At 45.8% G+C, this 24637-nt stretch overlaps 1 protein-coding gene across 6 annotated transcripts in view; it reads right to left on the reverse strand.

The window, feature by feature from the left end:
- Nucleotides 1-24637, reverse strand: part of ctif (CBP80/20-dependent translation initiation factor) — a 277408-nt gene that overhangs the window by 153552 nt on the left and 99219 nt on the right. For all 6 annotated transcript variants that reach the window (XM_041203643.1, XM_041207545.1, XM_041206811.1 and 3 more), the window contains exon 3: nucleotides 6131-6211. In XM_041203643.1, coding sequence (XP_041059577.1) covers nucleotides 6131-6211 — 81 coding nt within the window. The remainder of the gene's footprint in view (nucleotides 1-6130; nucleotides 6212-24637) is intronic.

The following is a 24637-nucleotide window of genomic DNA, read 5'->3' on the forward strand; positions in this document are numbered from 1 at the left end:
TGCAGGATATTAGTGGCTCTAAACTTTATTGCACAGGCACCGAGTGGACTTTGGGTTCAAATGAAAGGGTCATTTCAGACATCCGGGATGGATTCAGCAGCGGTTAAAGCTGATCTTTGGCAGCCTAGCTGAAGGAGCGTTGAATCAAGGTGTCCCTGTTATCCCTGCCTCCCTGAAGGATGCAGAGGTCTGCCTCAATGCCCTCAGCATTCTCCTCATCATGCTCCTCTTTGACTCTGTGGCCTGTGGGGCTGCATCAAGATTCTCTTCCTCCAGTGGGTCCCCCTTGCCAGAGCCAGATTGTGGAGAGTGCAGCTAGCGGCCATGATCAGTGACACCCGCTCTGGAGGGTATTGTAGTGCTTCCCCTGAACAGTCCAGGCATCAGAAGCACATCTTCAGAAGACCTATGGTTCTCTCTATCACCACGCTTGTGGAGGCATGGCTCCCATTATAATGCTGCTCTGCCTCTGTTCTTGGGTGGCAGAGAGGCATCATAAGGCAACTTTCCAACGGATAGCCCCTATCACCCAGCAGCCATCCATCTAGTCAGGCTGAAGTACTGAAGAGCCCCGGCACCTGGGAGTGTCTCAGGATATAAGCATCATGGGAGCTGCCAGGGTACCTTGCACAGACTTGCTGAATATGCATCCTGTGATCAAACACTATCTGCACATTCATGGAGTGGAAGCCCTTCCTGCTGACAAAGGCACCCAGCTGACCCGCTGATGCCTTGATTGCCACATGTGCGCAGTGGACATGGGGGAAGCCAGCAATTGCTGCAAAGTCTCTGGCTCATTCTGCCTGGCTGGCCTTATCCATACGGAAATGGATAAATGTCATGACCCGCCTGAAAGAGCTTCTGTCACTAGCTTGACACAACTGTGGAAAACTGATTGGGAGACTCACACAGATCCCCCATTGGCCCCTGGAAAGAGCCAGAGGCATAGAAGTTGAGGGCCACTGTGACCTTCAGAGACACTGGCACGGAGAGTCCACCCACACAGTTGAAGGTGATCTCAGGCCCAATCAACCAACAAATGGAGGTCACGGTCTCCCGAGAGAGACAGATCCTCCTTCAGCATTGCACCTCAGACATATTGAGGTAGCTGCATCACCGCCTGTAAACCATTGCAGCAGGATAGTGGCGTCTTCTGCGGCCCCTTCCACCTTGGACTACCTGTTGGCCCTGAGCCTCTTTTGCCTGCGCCTCTCCTCCCACAGGTCACTCCCCTGGAAGCTGCATTGGGACACCTGACCTCCTCTCCCTTCTGCCCCTCTCTTCCTCCTCAGAGGAGGTGCGCTATTTTATGCCTGATCGGTCCAGGTGCATGCCTGCCCCCATGGCATTAAATTCTGCCCTCTGCAAAGAAATTTCTCCTACCATCTGCTCTGAATCTTTTGTATTTATTCTTGTATGTGGCCCCTTGTACTTGACCCTCTCAACTACTGGAACTATATTTTTCTTCTTCAAGCATTGCCTTTCAACATCTCTGATTCATTTCCAAATATCATTCTGAAACTGTTCACTGCTATTTCAGTGCCAGTTCCCATTTGTTCAGAACTGCAGAAGTACAAGTCCTCTTGTTCGTTCCAGTTTTTCGCAGACTTGTCAGGGCATAAGAGGAGGGCCATCACCTGAACTTTGATTTCAACAGAGGCTGAAACCAAAAGAATGTTTTTATTTTTGCTTCTTCATGTGTATTCTCAGGACAATGCTGAGAGTTGCCTGCAGCACATTCACACACTGCTACTGCTGAGTCTGTTGTGTTATTGATTTCAGCAACTGAATGTTTCATTATTTATCTTGACGGAATGTTGACACCCAGCATAACCACTGCAGGTATTTTTTTTAAAAAAAAAGAGCTCCTACTTACAATCAATTTTGGAACTAAAGCTAAAAACCTGCCATTCCAGCATGCATTTTCTTCACAACCATGGTAACCTCTAGATTTTTTTCCCAAATAAAATTATGTATAATTTATAAAAGTCACTTAAAAATGGCAAACATTCCTGTGTTTCATTTAGTTTATAAAAATTAAGTTAAACTGAAATTTAAAAATTAAACTCTTTTAAAAGTTACAGAAAGATTCTTCTAATTTGTTCTTGGTACGTGGGAGATTCTAGTCAGGCTGATGTTGCCGAGAGGATACTGATGGGTCTTCTTCTTTAACTTCAGCAGTCCTGTGCTGATGGTGCTCCCACAATATTCACAGAATCACACAGTACAGAAGAGGCCCTTCGGCCCATCGAGTCTGCACCAACACGTGACAAACACCTGACCTAGCTGCCTAATTCCATTTACCAGCACTTGGCCCATAGCCTTGAATGTTATGACGTGCCAAGTGCTCATCCAGGTACTTTTTAAAGGGTGTGAGGCAACCAGCCTCCACCACCCTCCCAGGCAGTGCATTCCAGACCATCACCACCCTCTGGGTAAAAAAGTTTTTCCTCACATCCCCCCCTAAACCTCCTGCCCCTCACCTTGAACTTATGTCTCCTTGTGACTGACCCTTCAACTAAGGGGAACAGCTGCTCCCTATCCACCCTGTCCATGCCCCTCATAATCTTGTACACCTTAATCAGGTTGCCCCTCAGTCTTCTCTGCTCCAACGAAAACAACCCGTCTATCTCTTCATAACTTAAATGGTTCATCCCAGGCAACATCCTGGTGAATCTCCTCTGCATCCCCTCCAGTGCAATCACATCCTTCCTATAACGTGGTGACCAGAACTGCACACAGTACTCCAGCTGTGGCCTCACCAAGGTTCTATACAACTCCAACATGACCTCCCTACTTTTGTAATCTATGCCTTGATTGATAAAGGCAAGTGTCCCATATGCCTTTTTCACCACCCCACTAACATGCCCCTCCACGTTCAGAGATCTATGGACACACACGCCAAGGTCCCTTTGTTCCTCAGAACTTCCTAGTGTCATGCCATTCATTGAATACTTCATTAGGAAGGGAAATTTGGGATTTTGATTCAGTGATAATGAGGGACTAACAATATGTATTCACCAGGACAGTTTTGTGACTTGGAAGAGAACTTGCAGGTAGGTAAGGCATCCCTCGGACATGGCTTCACTTGTCCTTTCTTCGTGGTTGAATTCAGGTGAAAAGGAGTTTCTGTCTATGGGGTCTTGATGAGCTGCTGCAATATTTTCTACACATAGAGCAATTAATCAGTTGAGCAGTATGGAACTGCACTATCCAGGATGGCATTGAATTTTGAACATTATTGAGGCTGCACCCATCCAGACGGCTGGTGAGATTTGAGCTTTGCAAATTGCAGAGAAGATTTAATGGGTCAAGAGGTGATACATAAATATCTAGCCTCCGCCCTGCTCTTGTAGCCATGATACTAATAATGGCAGGTTCTTTTAAGTTTCTGGTCAACCATATCCCCTGGATGCTCATAGCTGGAGGACATGGCAATAAGGGTCATAATAAAGGTCACTGGGAGATAGTTGGGCTTTCTTTTGTTCAACAGTAATTGATCATAAGAAATATTGAACAGGAGTAGACCATTTGGCCTCTCGAGCCTGCTCCACCATTCAAGGTCATCATGGCTGATCTGATTGTGGCCTATGGTCCACTTTACTGCCACCCACCCAACTCCCCCTTCAAACACCCACCTCTGCCTCCCCTTGTAGATTCCCTTGTAGATCAGATATTTGTCTAACTCAGCCTTGAATATATTAAATGACCCAACATCCAATGCTCTCTAAGAAAGAGGATTCCAAAGATTAACGACATCTGAGAGAAGAAATTCCTCCTCATCTCCATTTTAAATGGGAAACTTCTTAATTTTAAGCTGTGCCCCCTAATTCTGGATTCACTCATGAGGGGAAACCTCTTCTCAACATCTACCCTAACAAGTCCCTTCAGAATCTTATGTATTTCAATACGGTCACCACTCATTCTTCCAAACTATTAGTTAGCCAATCTTCTACACATGCTGATATATCACCTCCAACACCAGGAGCTCTTGTGTTGGGCCCTTTTATGTGGGACCTTAATGAATACCTTTTGGAAATCCAAATAGTCTGCAGCTGCTGGTTCATCTTTATCCATCCTGCTTGTTACATTCTCAAAAAATTTGTCAAACATGATTTCCCTTACATAAGGGTGTCAATATTACCTGGCAGTCAAGTGGCTACAAACTCTGACAAATTTATATCTCACTTTAAATTACCCCTGGATATTTTCTATTTCAGCAGACAGAGATGCGGCTGAGGGCAGAAGGGACCTGAGGAGTGTGGCACCTGAAAGAAGAGAGAAGTGACAGGACAAGCTGGAGTGGGCAGAGGTAAACAGATTCTTGTTACGCAAGGGAATCAAAGGTTATTGGGGGTAGATAGGAATTGGAAACACATACAGATCAACCACGACCTTATTGAACAGCGGAGCCGGATAGGCCTGATGGCCTACTTCTGTTCCTATTTCATATGTTCGTAGCTTCTTAAACATATTCTTCATATTACCAGAGGAAAGTAAACAGAATCTGCACCAGGATTCAGAGCCCAGAATAATATTTTAATATTTGAGCTAGAGCTCAAAAGACAAAAATATACATAAAATAAAAATTGTGGTATATTGTAAGCAGCGGAATACACCATCATGCAATTGTGCAGGGGCCCTTTCTGAAATCCTGAGTACATCCCAAAACCTGGCCTGATTTTTCTCATCCCTAAGAGGGAGGCCACTGTAGTACTCCCTTGGTTCATATCTGCTTCTTCCACACACACTAGGGATTAAATCTGAGACTGTTCTACTCTGTATGGATCCTTATTCCAGTTTATGCTGCATCTGTAGCTATCAAAGAGAAGTAGGTCACAGTGACTTTCGATTCAGAACCTTAAGATCCTGTAAAACCCAAGTGCAAAGTTCCCTGAAAAGATGGATCAATTTATTAATAAAAAGCTGCTTCATAATCTTTGTTTTTTTTTCTAGATTTCAGGGTGTCACAGCAATTTCTACATCAACACTCAAAGAACACATGCTCAAGTAACAACAGAGTCCCATCACCATGAGCTGCTTTCTTCAGGTGCTAAACCCATTCTCAGTTTCTGTAGCTGGGTTCAGAATGTCGTCATTCTTGGAAATCTGCTTCAGTGCAATCTGATTAGGAAGCATGTGCTGTATCCGTGAGGTTAGCAGAAGAATTCAAAACATTTTTTGCTTTGTCTCATCTCTCAACACTATTCACAGATGATGGGGAAGCCAGCTCAAGTTACTGATGTCTGGTATAGATGAAATTAAATTCCATGGCTGCTTGGCATCGCACTGAGTTCTAAGCATATCTGATGCTGTTATGCTGCTAAACTGTTCTTACAATGCTTGAACACTTTTCTGTAGTGTGGACAGAGAGAAGATTATGAGCTTCTGTTTATTTCTCTTCTTCTCCTCCTGAATGTTAGTGACTCATGCTGAGGTATGGGTCCATGGGTGACTTAATTGGTTAAGTGGCCATTCTACAACACAAACATGAGCAGTAAATGCCCACTCATAGTTTTTTATGTGGGTCTTTACAACTTGATCCTGTCCACATGCCACACGTTTTACAGCAAAGATCACTGGATACCCCCATCATTAACCTCTCACCACTTTCCCAGCACAGAGACAGTTGTAGCACTCTTAATGCCCCAGCTGAGATCAGTTAACTCAACACAGAATTCAGGACTGAATCTGGGGCTCTTATAGTCTATAGGGTTCAGTACCAGCCCATGTTGTACACTGATCTACTGAGCCATCAGAACAGCCACACTGTGTACTCCAACCTGAAAGTACACATTTAGGGTTCTCCAATTCATACCAAACCATTATCTAAGTGGCCACATTTCTTTTCAAACCCAGTCTTGGCTTGGCAATGCATTCTTAAACACCAGTTTGAATTGGGCTGGAAGGCTCCTGAAGGAGAATATTTACAAAGATAATTTGCAAAGTTACTGCAAATTAGATTTTCTCCTACATTTCTTATTATCTATAAACTTTGGAAATGTCACTTTTCTTCATTTTGCTTTTCAGTGAAATCTGGCTGGTACTGATTCCTCAGTGCTCATTCTATACCCTACACGTCCTTGCTGTGTACTGACACAAGGTATTGTGCACTGCACTCAAAGTTTACCTGATTGATTTGTTTGCGGGAGTTCTTTTCCTTTGGGGAGGACCAGTTTACATTTAGTGTGTCTGTGAAGTCTTCATTCCACTGTGGACAAAACACATGATCATTCAACAAAGTACCTAGTATAGGTATACCTACCAACACTCAATGCATTTTATACATTACACGAGTGACTACATTTCAAAAGTAATTAATTGGCTATAAAGCGCTTTGGGTCCTGTGGTCATGAAAGGCACTACTTAAATGATTTTCTTTTTCTTTTACACAGAGCCATTCCAAGGTTCCCTCAAATAAAGCAACAGGCAGAATCTTGTGCTCTCTGTGCTGAGTTTGAATGCTGGGAACGGCGTTTCATTAGTCAGTAGGGTGGCTCCCCGCCAGCAATTGAGGTGCTTAAGTAGGCAATTAATGTCCTCCTAGCTGATTAAATGAATGACAATTAAAGCCCATAAGTGCCTCATCCTACCACCACTGGTATTAATCTAAGGGGCGGATGGGTGAGGAGGGCCGCCATACTTGAAGTTTGACAAGCAAATCTTGTTGGGGTTGCTTGCACCTTCCGGAGGGGGCAGGCTCTTCTTCAAAGGCACTCAGTGCCTGATTGACGGACCTGGCATTGGGAAGGTGAAGGTTCCACTGAGGACCAATGCCCCGTGCTCATGCTGCCGAACTCCCTCTCCATCTCATCACCACCCCCGCCTCCCCGCCCCCGCACCCTGTGACTCCCCTTCCACTATCACTCACCGCTGGCTTGGAGTCCAGCAACGATCCTAGGCATTGGGTGGATGTCGCACTAGCAGCAACCACCACTGCCCCTGTTGCGCTGCTGTTCAATAGAGCTGCCAGCCTCTAATTGGCCAGCGGCTCTTGGTGGACGGGACTTCTGCCCCCAGGGTCCTTGATCCCAAGGGAAGGCCTGCTGCTGGCCTGTTTTGATTGAAATAAGGCCTTTTCCTGAACTGCTTCCAGTACTTTAGTGACCAAAGTTGGATTTGGTGTGGCATCGTCAAAGACCTACACCTTTGGCAAGGTTGGCTCAGTTAAACTCTGATGTGGCATTGCAACAGCAATAACCAGATGGCAGGAAAAGCTGAGAAAATTAGATCAAGAAAGCATGCAGAATACTTGGTTTTATAAATGGAAGCACAAAGTACAAAATCAAAGAAGTTCTGCTAAGCCATTACTGTGTTTCCTACGTTACAGCACTGAACACACTTCAAAACTACTTAATTGACTGTAGAAAGCCTTCAGACATCTTGAGGTGCTATATAAATGAAAGTTTTTTCTCTTCATTAAACAATGGTGAGGCCTCAGCAAGAGTGCAGTGTTCTTTAGGAAGGATATCACGGCCTTAGATCGGCTGTAGAGCTGTTTTATCAAAATGACACCAGGGATGAAGCTCTTCAGTAATGTGGAGAAGACTACTGAAGATTGCTTTTCTTAGAACAGAGAAGGTTAAGAGGAGATTTGATAGAGGCATTCAAAATGGGAAGGAGTTTTGACAGTGAGTCGACCCGGTTTATGGCACTTGCTCTTCAAGCTAGGATGTCCGGACAAGTTTGTCAAAATCCTTTGCCTATTGCATCATGACATAGTCGAACATGTTTGTGTCTGTGCCTACAGTGAGATGTCCGATGCTTTTGTGGTAACCAAAAATGTAAAGCAAGGATGGGTCATGGCTCCCCAGCTCTTCAATCTCTTCTTTGTTGCAACGACTAAGGAAGGCACCAAGGACATGTCTGAAGGCATCAACTTTAGCTTTCATTCAGGGGAGCTCTTCAATCTCTCCAGACTATGTGCCTCCACCAAAGTAACAAAGGCAGTTATCAGAGAGCTTCTGTATGCAGATGACTGTGCCCTAGCTGCCCACAACAAGAACAGCATCCAGTCTATAGCAAACAAATTCGCAAGTGCTGCCAAAATCTTTGGTTTCCAAATCAGTGTCTCCAAGACAGAGGTTATGTTTCAGCCAGCACCAAGCACATGCTATGAAGCACCAAACATAACCAATGATGGCATGGTCTCAAGGCCAAAGAAAAATTCTCATACCTTGTTAGTGCGCTCCCCAGGAATGTCATCATTGATGAAGACATCAACACATACAAACACACAAATTAGGATCAGGAGTAAACCATTCGGCCCCTCAAGCCAGCTCTGCACCCAGAAAGCAAGTTCAGCCTATAGCCAACTCCATGACTGTGTCTGGAAGCAGCATAGTATTTGATAAAGTAAATATGGAGAAACTTTCCACCAGCAGGATGGTCAGTAACCACTGAACAAATTTAAGACATGGGAAAGGAACTAAAAGGTTGGTTTTTTTGTGCAGCAAGTAATTTGGTCTGGAATTTGTGATTTAGAATGCAAGGCCAGAAGGAATAATGGAAGCAGATTTAATAGTAACTTTCAAAGGGGAATTTTATATACACTTGAAACAGTTCAAACTGCAGGGCTATTGAAAATGGTCAGAGGTATGGGCCTAATTAGATGTTTCTTTCAAAAAGCTGGGACAGGCACAATAGTCTGAATACCCTCATTTTGTGTTGTATAATCTAAATTTATAACAATGTGGAAAAACATTCTAAGGCACTTCCAGCAGCACAATCAGATGAATATGGAGAGACAACAAAGGAGATATTATCAGGGGGTGACCAAAGTATTGGCTGAGGAGGTGTCTTTTATGTAGAGAATTAAAGGAGAACGGGAGGTGGAAAAGTGAATTGTTTTAGAGAAAGAATTGTTGAGGATGGGGCCTAGAGACACAGCCACCAATTGTGCGGATACAAGAGACCGGGTCACAGAAGCAGCGAGCTTAGGGGGCTGGAGGACATTATAGGCAAGGGCAGGGCCATGAACAGATTAAACATATTGACGAGAATTTTAAATTTGAGGCATTAGGGAACCAGGAAACAATGTAGATCAGCATGGGAGAGGAATGATGGGGAAGCAGGACTGGGCATAGGATAGCACACATACAAGAGAGTTTTGAATAAGCTGATTTTCACGTTGTGTAATGAATGGGACACCATCCAGCAGCACACTGTATGGTTGAATTTGGAGGCATTAGAGAAATGGATGAGTGTTTAAATGGTAGAAGGGTAGAAGTAGGAATTGGGGTGGATTAAAAAAGCAACAATGTGCTCATGAACTCTGGATAGGAAAGGAACATTTGAAAGGAGTTGTGCTTTGGAAAGCTAAAGGATTATTGGTGGTTCTTTTCTTTTGAAGGATGAGCTGATGAGGGCAATTTTGAAAGTGAGAAAAACAGGACCGAAGGAGAAGCAACCATTCCCTGCCAGTTTTGGAGATGAGAAAAACATTGGGCAGAACTTTATGTCCCACGGGCGGGGCAGGCACACGTTAGACCCAATCAGGTGTAAAACCGCATGAGAAGGTGCCAGGCGAGCGTCCCGATGTCATCGCACACTCATGCAATATTTCGCTCAGCAAGCGCGCACAAATGTCGGAAGCGCGCCCGCCGACAATTAAGATGTCAATTAAGCCCAATAATGGTGCAATTGTCTCTGATTTTTCATGGCCCATCCAACCTTACAGTTGGCGGAGGGGCGAATCGGCCAGGCGAACTTTGTATTTTTCATCAAACCTCATCCAAGGGCGGAATGAAACTTCCATTATGAAACAAAATAAAAATAACTATCTGTGGACAACATTTTTTATCAGGTATATTTTCAGGGGCTTGTTTGTGATGCATGGACCTTTTTTTTTGCAGCTTTTTAAACCTTAATTTTAGCCTTATCAGGTCTGCAGCTTCCCGAGGCAGCTTTCTGCCTTCAGGGAGTTTTCTTGCAGAGCAATGATGTCATCACCTGCCCTCTTCCCGCCCCCACTCCAGCAGCCCTGAGCTTTTCAGAACAAAAACAGAATTACCTGGAAAAACTCAGCAGGTCTGGCAGCATCGGCGGAGAAGAAAAGAGTTGACGTTTCGAGTCCTCATGACCCTTCACTCGAAACGTCAACTCTTTTCTTCTCCGCCGATGCTGCCAGACCTGCTGAGTTTTTCCAGGTAATTCTGTTTTTGTTTTGGATTTCCAGCATCCGCAGTTTTTTTGTTTTTATCTCTGAGCTTTTCAGTGCGTGTTTCACGCTAGCTGGTCATTAATTGGCCAGCCAGCATGAAATTGCAGTCGGGGGTTGATTGCAGTCGGCAGTCCATTTCCCGACCGCTCCCGGGATCACCGCTCACACGCGCCTGTCAAAGGTAAAATTCAGACCAGTATCTAAACATAAGGAACCATTTATATTGTCACATAGCACACAGGCCAAAAAATGGGATTTGAGTGGCCAGTGCAACGACTGAAAATGCTTCAGTGTTGCATCTATTTCCCTTCTGGATCGTTTACAGCCTTTTGCCCAATTAGTCTGACACCATTCTTTTCAGCTCAGTTATTCGTGTTGAATTTTATCTGTCACTGTTCTGCCCACTTACAAATGTTACCTAGGTCTTGTTGCGGTTCCTTTGTTGCTTCAACAGGTTCCGTGACCCTTCTCTTCCTGTGCCCCGCCTCCCCAGCCCCAGTTTGTCATCTGTCAACATGACTGACCTGCACTGTATTGATGAATTCAGACACTTGGGGCTGGATTTTCATGCTTCTGTCCATATCAGAACAGAGGCAGACGGGCTTTAAAAATGACAGGCGGGGCACAATGTCAGGATTTCCCACCCCCATGCCATCATCGGCTATTTTTAGCTGCGCAGGATAGGTAGTGAAACTGCACTGCTGACCTTGCTGCCTCCATTGTGGGGATTGGCATTTTAGAGCCGCTGCTATTTTCATGGAATTGGGCCCATTCTGGTACACAACATGGTTCATGGAATCTCAGAAGTGTTGTGAACCATAGGGGAATCTTAGTCTAGAGTGAGAAACCTTTTGACAGGCTTAATTCACATCTCGTGATGTAAAGCCGTATGGTAAGCTAAAGATGTTCTTAATACAGTGATTTTTAATAGGGCTTTGTTCAGAAAGGTACGTGACCATTAAACTGACCAGCATTTTGAAAGTGGAAATGTCTTCAGATGTATTTGAGTACATTATCCATGGATAAAGTGCTCTTCTGAATTGAACAGTGTTGAGATACAGACTTTACTGTGTCAATTGCACCCTGCACTTTGATCTTTTCATTGATGGACAGGTCAGCTACCTGTTCAGCCTTTGAAGCAGTGCAACAGATGGAAAATTATAAACAGCATAGCCACTGCTTCTGCAGATATCTCTTTTAGAATCCCAGGTGTAGGTCATCGGTTCCTGGGGATTTGTCAAATTTTAGACCCTTGAGCTAATCTAGTACTTCTTCTCTGCTGATATTAATTACCTTACTCTTACTAGCCTCTAGGCTACCCTCTATTTCTGTTTGAGGAATAATTTCTTCACTCGGAGGGTTGTTAATCTTTGGAACTCTCCACCCTCCTACGCTGCCGCCACCGTCCCATCACCCCCAGACCCACTCACCCCCTGAGGACTGTAGGCTGTAGATGCTCGGTGATAGAATAAGTACAAAACGAGATCAACAGATTTTTGGAAAACAAAATCCCTTGATTTTTTTGGTTAAGCTCAGAGATATGACACTTGTGAACCATCGCTGGGGTGTTCCTATTAGTATGTCTCTATTTTTGATCTTCCGACATCAATAGCTTCCAGTCACCCCATTATTAATAAATTAAAGAACAAAAAATGGATAAAGCATCCATAAATCATAACAAATCTGCAATACCGTGAGTTTGTATTGCTGAAATATCGGTGTTTTATTTAGTCCATCGGTAAGGCTTCAGGATCTTATGGCAATTTTTCCCAGAAGGGATTTGAAAAAAAGAATTACTTTTCAATCTATTTTACATTATAGCACATATTCTTTTTTTTTAAAGAAACAGCACAGAGATAACGGGCGGAATCATCCCAGGTTAGCACTAAGTGCGGTACCGGGTGGGTAGAATGATGTTTTACCTACCGGCAGCGATGGCGGGTTTTCACGCCATATCGTCCCAAACCCACCACCTTATTTATGCATTCCCAGGAAACACACCCTTTCCATGGCAGGCGAGCTCTCGTTCGCCCACCCACCATCAACCCGCCACTGCATCACACTGGGCATCATATTTAAAGTCCAGCCACAAGCACACATCTCAGTGCTTCTAGCTCACCACTGCTGCATAGAAGACATGGCCCTGAAACTGCAGCCCCCACATTCAGCATCTTTTGGATGCAGTGGAGGCCTGCCGGGATGTCCTTTACCCCTGTTCTGGCCACAGCATGAGCAGCAACAGACTAACCCAGCTCGGGAGGTGCTGGCAATGGTGGGCAGCACCAACGGCCTTCAAAAGAAGACAGCCACCTAATACCTCAAGAGGATGAATGATCTCCTCCATCTGGTCAGGATGTCACTCTTCTCATCACTCTCAACTCACGCAACTCACAAACCCATCAGACAGGGTCCTCACTCACTGTCGGTTCAAGGGACATCACCATTCGCTCTCTCACACTCACCGTCATTGTCCTCATCCCATCCATGGGACCACTCACCACCCACACAAGCCAGGCATACTTATCATCTGGCCTGGCAGGCATCCTGCTTACACTTCCTCCATCTCTATTCCTGCAGGACAAGCTGACACACAACAAGGGAGAGAGGTCGCAGACTGGTGGCGGAATGCCCGAAATTAATGTCCTCATGGATTTTGAAAACAGAGCTATCCAGCTGGCTGGTGAGGATCTGGACCAGCCCTGTGTTGACGGTGAGGTCGGTGCTGCTCTACCAAGTGAGGGCCCAGCAATGCAACATCCATCAGACAACCATGTTGTAAGTGATGTGAAACAAAAACAGAATTACCTGGAAAAACTCAGCAGGTCTGGTAGCATCGGCGGAGAAGAAAAGAGTTGACGTTTCGAGTCCTCATGACCCTTCGACAGAACTTGAGTTCGAGACTCAAACTCAAGTTCTGTCGAAGGGTCATGAGGACTCGAAACGTCAACTCTTTTCTTCTCCGCCGATGCTGCCACACCTGCTGAGTTTTTCCAGGTAATTCTGTTTTTGTTTTGGATTTCCAGCATCCGCAGTTTTTTTGTTTTTATCTTATAAGTGATGTGTCCTGTTTCACAGACCACAGCCATGCACCAATTATCTCCCCTTGCTTTCGCAGGCACATCCGCCAAACAGCCGACGGAGTTCATGACCCAGGGCCTCCAATCAAGCCACAAAGAAACCTCTGCAGAGGGATCTAGAAGCACCTTCCCTGAATTCCCATCACAGCGCCCACCCACACCCTCCACCAGCACAGAGACACACCTTGGTGGGACCTAGCTTCAGAGTAGTCTCGGGATCACAATCTGGTGAGCACATCACACCATTCGATCCACAGCAGGGGGAGGCAGGGACTTCCCAGGTTTCTGGCACTCGGAGGACTGCTGAAGCCCAGAACGTTGCTGAGCCCGAGTCAGGTGACGTGCCTCTAGACTTGGCCAAGTCACAGTTGCTGGAGCTGCAAAGGCAAGCTAAGAACGTCAAGAAGGGATGTACGCTAAACTCCTCAGATTGCAAGGCACGTTGGTGGAGTCTGTCCGCCTTCAGGCCGAGGTGATAGCGCTGGCATGTCAACACACCGAGGTCAACACTGGGAGGATGGTGGCTGCCATGGAGACCGTGGTCTAGGACTTCGCTCCTGCACTGCTGCGCGAGCTGAACTCCATCACTGATGCCAAAGTTGGCCTCCAACAGTGTGTACGTGAGAGGGATGCTGGGCAGCTCGATCTCACTCTAGTTACCCCTGCTCCTCAAGGAGTCAGCCTGGGGCCCCCGCACACCCATAGTGAGGTGGATCAGCAGGTCCACACTCCAGGCCCATCCAGCCAATTTACACAAGAGTGTCCAGCCCAACTGATTCCCCTCTTCCTGTGACCTCAGCAGCTACAGCTCCACAAGATGAGGAGAGTGCCATTGCCACACAGCAGGCCGGGGCACTCCAAGTCTCAGCCCTTCAGAGAACATCCGCCAAAGTCATCACAGACAGGGTGTTGCAGTCAGCAGGCTGCCTCCACCTCCACTGTGGATGTCTGGGAAGTACCAAGACGTGGCGGCAGGATTAGGAAAGTTAAGAAGAATTAGTTGCACAGCCTGGGCACGGCTGTTACTCACTTGTACATATTGTTCAGTATTGTCAATAAACTCCTAAGAATGTCTCCTGCCTATGGCTCCTTGTTCTGATGAGCAGTGTTCTTGTCACTCAGATGTGAAACCTTTCTGCACAAGATAAAGGCAGGTGTCTCAGTCCAGGGTCTCTTCCTTGTGCTCTGTGCAGCTTTCAGACCAAAGTGATAGTCCTGTCTCACGCTCCCTGGGAACATTACCTTGGCGGTGCCTGTCATTGCTGCCAGAATGTCATGGGCAGGCACCACAGAGTTCTCTCATTCTCTCGGTGTGCTCTCAGCACCTTTAAGGAGGGGCTGGCTCCCATCTCTTCAGCATCTGTGACCACTGATGCTGTGCACCACCAGCTCCTGAAGGGCTCAGGTGCTGAATGCGGACAAAGGATCAGATGTTTCTAAAGTTTCAGGGCTGTGTCTTTATGATATGAGCCTGATCACAGAGCACAAGCAATCTGCCCTCAGCCAGACATTCTCAGAGGCTGTGTGAACAACTATGGAGTGTCTTCACTGCATGTCATCATCATCCTCCTATTAGGGCCTCCACTACATCTCCATGTCAGGGGCATTCTCACAAAGGGTATTCGCACTGCCATGAGCCAGACTCGGGTCAAACGTTCACAGATGCGATGTCTCAGAGGACTGTGAGACTGGAGGAGATTACAGAGATAGGGAGGAGGCAGGCCATGGGAGGATTTTGAAAACAAAGATGACAATCTTAAAATCAAGTCGTTGATTGACTGGGAGCCAATCAGCGAGCACAGGGCTGATAGGGGAATGGGGCTTACTGAGGATTACAATACAGGCAGCAGAGTTTGGATGACTAAGTTTATGGACAGTAAAAACGTGGGAGGCCAGACAGGAGTGTTGGAATAGTCAAGAATGGATGTAACAAAGGCATGAATGAGGGTTTCTGCAACAGATGAGTTGAGACAGGAGCAAAGATGGATGATGTTATGGGGGTGAAAAAGGGTGGTTTAAGAGATGGCATGGTAATAAGGGCGGAAGTTCATCCCAGGATCAAATATGACACCAAAGTTGCGAGCAAACTGGCTTACTGCCAGGAAGAGAGATGATGACAGTAGTTAGGAATGGAGTTTGTTGCAGGGACCGAAAACAATGGTTTCAGTCTTCCTAATATTAAATCATTGAATTAAATGGTATTACTCTCCTGCCTTTCTTGAGGGCTCAAATCATAATTGGTGACTTGATGAAGGGCGTTTCTACTGTATCTACTATAAAGCAGATCTTATTTTCCAAAAAAACTTTAATTCTCATCATCTATTCCAAAATGCTTCAATGAAGAGCATAGGAGAGCATTCCAGGAACAGCACCAGGCACACCTAAAAATGAGGTGTCAACCTGGTGAAGCTATAACACAGGACTTGCATGCCAAACAGCATAAGCAGCAAGTGATAGACAGAACTAAGAGATCCCACAACAAACGGATCAGAGCTAACTGCCACATCCAGTCGTGAATGGCGGTGGACAATTAAACAACTCACTGAAGGAGGAGGCTCCACAAATATCCCCATCCTCAATGATGGGGGAGCCCAGCACATCAGTGCAAAAGATAAGGGCTGAAGCATTTGCAACAATCATCAGCCAGAAGTGCAAAATGGCTGATCCATCTCGTCCTCCTCTGGAGGTCCCCAGCATCACAAATACCAGTCTTCAGCCAATTAGATTCACTCCACATGATATCAAGAAACACCTGAAGGCACTGGATACAGCAAAGGCTATGGGCCCTGACAATATTCCGACACCAGTACTGAAGACTTGAGCTCAGGAACTTGCTGCGCTCCTAGCCAAGCTGTTCCAGTACAGCTACAACACTGGCATCTACCCGGCTATGTGGAAAATTGCCCAGGTATGTCCTATACACAGAAAGAGGGCAAATCTAAACCAGCCAATTACTGCCTCATTAGTCTATTCTCAGTCATCAGTAAAGTAATGTAAGGGGTTATCAACAGTGCTGTAGCTTAGCAATAACCTGCTCATTGATGTTCAGTTTGGGTACCACCTGGACTGCTCAGCTCCTGACCTCATTACAGCCTTGGATCAAAATTGGACAAAAGAGCTGAACTCAAGGGGTGAGGTGAGATGACATCAAGGTAGCATTTAACCGAGTGTGGCATCAAGGAGCCCTAGCCAACAGAAGTCAATGGGAATCAGGGGGCAGACTCTCCACTGGTTGGAGTCATGCGTAGCACAAAGGAAGACGGTTATGAGTGCTGGAGGTCAATCATCTCAGTTCCAGGACATCACTGCAAGAGTTCCTCTGGGTAGTGTCCTAGGCCCAGCCATCTTTAGGTGCTTCATCAATGACCTTCCTTCCATCATAAGGTTAGAAGTAGGGATATTTGCTGATGACTGCACAATATTCAGCACCTTTCGCAACTCCTCAGATACTTAGGCAGTCCATGTTCAAATGCACTAAGACCTGAACAATATCCAGGCTTGGGCTGACAAGTGGCCAGCAACATTCGCACTGCACAAGTGCCAGGCAATGACCGTCTCCAACAAGAGAGAATCTAATTGTTACCCCTTGACATTCCATGGCATTACCATCGCTGAATCCTCCACTACCTACATACTACCATTTACCAGAAACTGAACTGGACTAGCCATGTAAATACTGTGGCTACAAGAGCAGGTCAGAGGCAAGGAATCCTGCGGCAAGTAACTCATCTCCTGACTCCCCAAAGCCTGTCTGTCATCTACATGGCACAAGTCAGGAGTGCGATGGAATATTCTCCACTTTGAGTGCAGCTAAAACAACAATCAAGAAGCTGGACATCATCCAGAGCAAAGCAGCCCGCTTGATGGCACCCCATCTACAAATATTGACTCTCTCCGCCACCGACACACAGTAGCAGCAGTGTGTATCACTTACAAAATGCACTGCAGGATCTCACCAAGACTCCTTAGACAGCACCTTCCAAATCCACAACCACTACCATCTAGAAGGACAAGGGCAGCAGACACATGGGAACAACACCACTTGCTCCCTCCAAGTCACTCACCACTCTGACTTGGAAATATATCACCATTCCTTCTCTGTCACTGGGTCAAAATCATGGAACTCCCTCCCAACAGCACCATGGGTGTACCTACACCACATGGACAGCAGCTCACCACCACCTTCTCAAGGGCAATTAGAGATGGGCAATAAGTGCTGGCCTATGCAGTGATGCCCGCATCCCATGAATGATTTTAAAAAAAAATGCAACTGTGGTAACACCTCAAAGCTGACAAGTTATAAATTAGATGTCTTGAGCGACACAAAGTAGCAAGTTTTCTGATGTCTGCAGTTGAGGGAGAGGAACGATTTTTCCCCACATCTTTCCCAATGTTATCTATGATGATCATGATTGTCTGCGTTTTCCATTTCAACTCGAAATAATGCTGCTACCATGAAACTATTAATATATATAATACTTTGGAAAATATTTTTCTTTCAAAATAGAGGTTTAGTCTGGGGATGTGTCTTAACTGGATTAAAGATAGCTAGTCTGGGTGCTTTGATGGGTACCAGTTTTGATATGTAAGAGAGCTAGCGTGCATCTGCATTTTTTGAATAGAGCATTCAAGAAGTGGGGTGAAAACTTGACGCCTTTCTAGCAGCTACCAAGCAATATGTTTGTATTACTAATAAAATTGGTACTATGAAAGGAGTTTTATTGTTAAAAGGTAAAGTTCAAAGAGACTGGTGAGGCAATGAAAATTTGAATTCAATCAGAGGTAGTTGGTATAACTTCAGCAGTTTTCAGGTGTGCAGAGCAGGGGCAATGTGAGATCAAAAGGCAGCTGCAAGCCTCCAACTGGTTCCATAGGTATCACGGTATCACAGAATTACACAGTGCAGAAGAGGCCCTTCGGCCCATCGAGTCTGCATTGACATGTGAGGAAACATCTGACCTACCTATCTAATCCCATTTACCAGCACTTGGCCCATAACCTTGAATGTTATGATGTGCCAAGTGCTCATCCAGGTACTTTTTAAAGGATGTGAGGCAACCTGCCTCCACCACCCTCCCAGGCTGCGCATTCCAGACTGTCACCACCCTTTGGGTAAAAAAGTTTCTCCTCATATCCCCCCCAAATTTCCTGTCCCCTCACCTTGAAATTGTGTCCCCTCATGACTAACCCTTCAACTAAGGGGAACAGCTGCTCCCTATCCACCCTGTCCATGTCCCTCAGTCTTGTACACCTCGATCAGGTCACCCCTCAGTCTTCTCTGCTCCACCAAAAACAAACCAAGTCTATCCAACCTCTATTCATAACTTAAATGTTTCATCCCAGGCAACATCCTGGTGAACCTCCTCTGCACCCCCTCCAGTGCAATCACATCCTTCCTATAATGTAGCAACCAGAACTGCACACAGTGCTCCAACTGTGGCCTCACCAAGGTTCTATACAACTCCAACATGACCTCCCCTACTTTTGTAATCTATGCCTTGATTGATAAAGGCAAGTGTCCTATATGCCTTTTTCACCGCCCCACAAACATGCCCCTCCACCTTCAGAGATCTATGGACACACACGCTAAGGTCCCTTTGTTCCTCAGAACGTCCTCGTGTCATGCCGCTCATTGAATACTTCCTTGTCAAATTACTCATTCCAAAGTTTATCATCTCACACTTTTCATGGTTAAATTCCATCTGCCACTTATCTGCCCACCTGACCATCCTATCTATATCTTCCTGTAGCTCAAGACACTCAACCTCACTGTTAACCACCCGGCCAATCTTTGTGTCGTCCACAAATTTACTAATCCTACCTACCACACCCCCCCCACATAGTCATCTATGTTGTTTATATAAGTGACGAATAATAGGGGACCGAGCACAGATCCTTGTGGTACGCCACTGGACACTGGCTTCCAGTCACTAAAGCAGCCTTCTGTCATCACTTTGAATTCAGGAGCTGGTGAGGTACTTTAGAAGTGGTGAGACTGCAAGATGGCTTTGGCAATTGCTAAGACTTAGCTAAGAGTAGATGAGAAAACTCATTGGGGTTGGAGAGAGTAACCAAAAGTAAGTTAACAGAGTTGGTAAATAAGCTGAAGTTGGGTTACCTGCAGGAGCTAGGGAATCAGATATAGTTAAAAGTATAGCACAGCATCTACAATTGGAAGTGAAACCTGACACTAGTGAGTCACAGCTGGAGGTAGTGAGACTTCAGTTGCAAATGAAGAAGCTTGAATTTGAACAAGCAAGGGAATTAGAAATTGTGAAGATGGAGAAGGAGGAAAGAGAAAGAGAGAGGGAGAGAAAGAGAATTCCAACTGAAAATGTTGGCAGTTAGAAAAGAGATGTCAGTAGGTGAAGAAGGATTTATCTCTCGAGTAGAACCCAGTGGGGATATGTTTAAATTTGTACAAGATCGTCCAAAATTTGAGGAAAAAGATATTGAAGCATTCTTTATTTCAGTTGAGAAGCTAGCTAAACAGTGAAATGGCCACAGGAAAACTGGGCATTATTATTACAGTCTAAGTTGTTAGCTAGGGGGCTTCACTTTCAGAAGAAATGTCTGTGAATTATGATGTGGTGAGAAAAGCTACTTTGAGTACGTATGAGTTGGTTCCTGAGGCACACAGGCAGGAATTTAGGAATATGAGAAAACTGCCTGGGCAAATTTATATTGAGTTTGAAAGAGTAAAACAAAGTAATTTTGACCAGTGGATGCGGGCATTAAAAATAGAGACAATCTATTCAGCTCTTAGGGAAGTCATTCTTTTGGAAGAATTTAAAGATTCAATCCCTTCAGTAGTGAGACCTCATGAGGAGGAACAGAGGGTTGATTCTGTAAGATGAGCAACAGAGATAGCTGATGATTGAGAGTTAGTTCATAGAGGTAAACCTTTTTTCCATCACCCTTTCAAATTGGAAAAGGATAAAAAAGTGGGAAGGTGAAAGGAAGGCAGGTAGTCAGGGAAGAGAAGGAGTAGCTGGAAGTTCCCAGAAAGTTTTTTCTCAGAACAAAAAGGAAGGTGCTGAAGGTAGAAGTGACATTTGAAAATTGAGGTGTTTTTATTATAATGAAGTGGGGCACACGAAGTCAGTGTGTTGAAGGTGCAGGGAAAATCTGTAGAAATTATTGGGGTACAGAAAAGCTCTGGAAGTAAAAGTGCTGTGGGTTCTGAGGTTCAGGCACAGGAGAAACCAATGGTTTGTGTACAGGTGAAACAGGGAGAATCAGTGAAAGATAAAGCAGTGGGATTGTGTTCACAGCTTACTCAAGAGAATTCTGAGCAGCGGGCTGCAGAAATGTTTAAAGGCTTTGTATGTGAAGGGAAAGTCTTTCATGTGTACAGGGTGGAGTAGGTAAAGATGTTAAAATTTTAAGAGACACAGGGGCCAGTCAATGCTTAATGTTGTGGGATGGTGATATTTGTTGTTCAGAGGGAGTGTTGCAGGAGAAAGTAAGAATAAGTGGGGTTCATGAATATGCTAGATCTATTCCGTTGTGGAAGGTAAATTTAAAGAGCAGATGGAAGACGGGTAAAGTTATGGTGGAGAGTGGTGGAAAAATTGCCCATTGCAGGGGTTCAATTTATTCTGGGTAATAATATAGCTGGATTACAAATGTGAGTGATGCCTGTGGTAGTTGAGCAGCCTGTGGAGGTATTTTCAACAGAACTGCTACAGAAGGAACATCCTGGATTGTTTCCTGATTGTGTTATAACAAGATCAAAGGCCCATAGGGAAGAACAAAATAAACAAGATAAGCAGGCAAAACAAAAACAGAATTACCTGGAAAAACTCAGCAGGTCTGGCAGCATCGGCGGAGAAGAAAAGAGTTGACGTTTCGAGTCCTCATGACCCTTCGACAGAACTTGAGTTCGAGTCCAAGAAAGAGTTGAAATATAAGCTGGTTTAAGGTGTGTGTGTGGGGGGCGGAGAGATAGAGAGAGAGAGAGGTGGAGGGGGGGGTGTGGTTGTAGGGACAAACAAGCAGTGATAGAAGCAGATCATCAAAAGACGTCAACGACAATAGTACAATAGAACACATAGGTGTTAAAGTTAAAGTTGGTGATATTATCTAAACGAATGTGCTAATTAAGAATGGATGGTAGGGCACTCAAGATATAGCTCTAGTGGGGGTGTTTTTTTTTATATATAATGGAAATAGGTGGGAAAAGGAAAATCTTCATAATTTATTGGGAAAAAAAGGGGGAAACAGAAAGGGGGTGGGGATGGGGGAGGGAGCTCATGACCTAAAGTTGTTGAATTCAATATTCAGTCCGGAAGGCTGTAAAGTGCCTGGTCGGAAGATGAGGTGTTGTTCCTCCAGTTTGCGTTGGGCTTCACTGGAACAATGCAGCAAGCCAAGGACAGACATGTGGGCAAGAGAGCAGGGTGGAGTGTTAAAATGGCAAGCGACAGGGAGGTTTGGGTCATTCTTGCGGACAGACCGCAGGTGTTCTGCAAAGCGGTCGCCCAGTTTACGTTTGGTCTCTCCAATGTAGAGGAGACCACATTGGGAGCAACGAATGCAGTAGACTAAGTTGGGGGAAATGCAAGTGAAATGCTGCTTCACTTGAAAGGAGTGTTTGGGTCCTTGGACGGTGAGGAGAGAGGAAGTGAAGGGGCAGGTGTTGCATCTTTTGCGTGGACATGGGGTGGTGCCATAGGAGGGGGTTGAGGAGTAGGGGGTGATGGAGGAGTGGACCAGGGTGTCCCGGAGGGAGCGATCCCTACGGAATGCCGATAAGGGGGGTGAAGGGAAGATGTGTTTGGTGGTGGCATTATGCTGGAGTTGGCGGAAATGGCAGAGGATGATCCTTTGAATGCGGAGGCTGGTGGGGTGATAAGTGAGGACAAGGGGGACCCTATCATGTTTCTGGGAGGGAGGAGAAGGCGTGAGGGCAGATGCGCGGGAGATGGGCCGGACACGGTTGAGGGCCCTGTCAACGACCGTGGGTGGAAAACCTCGGTTAAGGAAGAAGGAGGACATGTCAGAGGAACTGTTTTTGAATGTAGCATCATCGGAACAGATGCGACGGAGGCGAAGTAACTGAGAGAATGGGATGGAGTCCTTACAGGAAGCGGGGTGTGAGGAGCTGTAGTCGAGATAGCTGTGGGAGTCGGTGGGTTTGTAATGGATATTGGTGGACAGTCTATCACCACAGATTGAGACAGAGAGGTCAAGGAAGGGAAGTGTCAGAGATGGACCACGTGAAAATGATGGAGGGGTGGAGATTGGAAGCAAAATTAAAATATTTTTCCAAGTCCTGACGAGAGCATGAAGCGGCACCAAAGTAATCATCGATGTACCGGAGAAAGAGTTGTGGATGGGGGCCGGAGTAGGACTGCAACAAGGAATGTTCCACATACCCCATAAAGAGACAGGCATAGCTGGGGCCCATGCGGGTACCCATAGCTACACCTTTTATTTGGAGGAAGTGAGAGGAGTTGAAGGAGAAATTGTTCAGCGTGAGAACAAGTTCAGCCAGACGGAGGAGAGTAGTGGTGGATGGGGATTGTTCGGGCCTCTGTTCGAGGAAGAAGCTAAGGGCCCTCAGACCATCCTGGTGGGGGATGGAGGTGTAGAGGGATTGGACGTCCATGGTGAAGAGGAAGCAGTTGGGGCCAGGGAACTGGAAATTGTTGATGTGACGTAAGGTGTCAGAGGAATCACGGATGTAGGTGGGAAGGGACTGGACAAGGAGAGAGAGAAGGGAGTCAAGATAACGAGAAATGAGTTCTGTGGGGCAGGAGCAAGCTGAGACGATCGGTCAACCGGGGCAGTTCTGTTTGTGGATTTTGGGTAGGAGATAGAAGCGGGCCGTCCGAGGTTGGGCGACTATCAGGTTGGAAGCTGTGGGAGGGAGATCCCCAGAGGAGATGAGGTCAGTGACAGTCCTGGAAACAATGGCTTGATGTTCAGTGGTGGGGTCATGGTCCAGGGAGAGGTAGGAGGAAGTGTCTGCGAGTTGACGCTCAGCATCCGTGAGGTAGAGGTCACCCCCCTTATCGGCATTCCGTAGGGATTGCTCCCTCCGGGACACCCTGGTCCACTCCTCCATCACCCCCTACTCCTCAACTCCCTCCTATGGCACCACCCCATGCCCACGCAAAAGATGCAACACCTGCCCCTTCACTTCCTCTCTCCTCACCGTCCAAGGACCCAAACACTCCTTTCAAGTGAAGCAACATTTCACTTGCATTTCCCCCAACTTAGTCTACTGCATTCGTTGCTCCCAATGTGGTCTCCTCTACATTGGAGAGACCAAACGTAAACTGGGCGACCGCTTTGCAGAACACCTGCGGTCTGTCCGCAAGAATGACCCAAACCTCCCTGTCGCTTGCCATTTTAACACTCCACCCTGCTCTCTTGCCCACATGTCTGTCCTCGGCTAGCTGCATTGTTCCAGTGAAGCCCAACGCAAACTGGAGGAACAACACCTCATCTTCCGACTAGGCACTTTACAGCCTTCCGGACTGAATATTGAATTCAACAACTTTAGGTCGTGAGCTCCCTCCCCCATCCCCACCCCCTTTCTGTTTCCCCCTTCCTTTTTTTTTCCAATAAATTATAAAGATTTTCCTTTTCCCACCTATTTCCATTATTTTTAAAAAAAAACACCCCCACTAGAGCTATACCTTGAATGCCCTACCATCCATTCTTAATTAGCACATTCGTTTAGATAATATCACCAACTTTAACTTTAACACCTATGTGTTCTTTTGTACTATTGTTGTTGACCTTTTGATGATCTGCTTCTATCACTGCTTGTTTGTCCCTACAACCACACCCCCCCCCTCCACCTCTCTCTCTCTCTATCTCTCCGCCCCCCACACACACACCTTAAACCAGCTTATATTTCAACTCTTTCTTGGACTCGAACTCAAGTTCTGTCGAAGGGTCATGAGGACTCGAAACGTCAACTCTTTTCTTCTCCGCCGATGCTGCCAGACCTGCTGAGTTTTTCCAGGTAAAGCAAAAGAGATGTCAGCTTTAGTAACGCCAAGTGGACTATATCAATTTAAAATCATGCCATTTGGTATGAAGAATGCACCTGCAACATTTCAAAGACTGACAAAGTAATTGTGGGTCTAAGCAATTGTGCGGTTTATATTGACGATCTAATTGTTTTCAGTCAGACGTGGGAGGAACATTTACAGCATCTGGAAGAATTATTTACTCAACCACAAGAAGCTAATTTGGTGATGAACTTGGCCAAAAGTGAATTTGCAAAAGCGCAAGTTACGTATCTAGGTCATACCATTTGACATGGTAAGGTGGCTCCGAGAGATGCGAAAGTAAAGGCCACCGTGGATTTTCCAGTGCCTACAACAAAATGAGAAGTTTTGAGGTTTCTGGGCATGAGTGGGTTTTACTGGAAATTTGT

The sequence above is a fragment of the Carcharodon carcharias genome, chromosome 1 (genome assembly GCF_017639515.1).
Source record: "Carcharodon carcharias isolate sCarCar2 chromosome 1, sCarCar2.pri, whole genome shotgun sequence".
Classification (NCBI taxonomy): Eukaryota; Metazoa; Chordata; class Chondrichthyes; order Lamniformes; family Lamnidae; genus Carcharodon; species Carcharodon carcharias.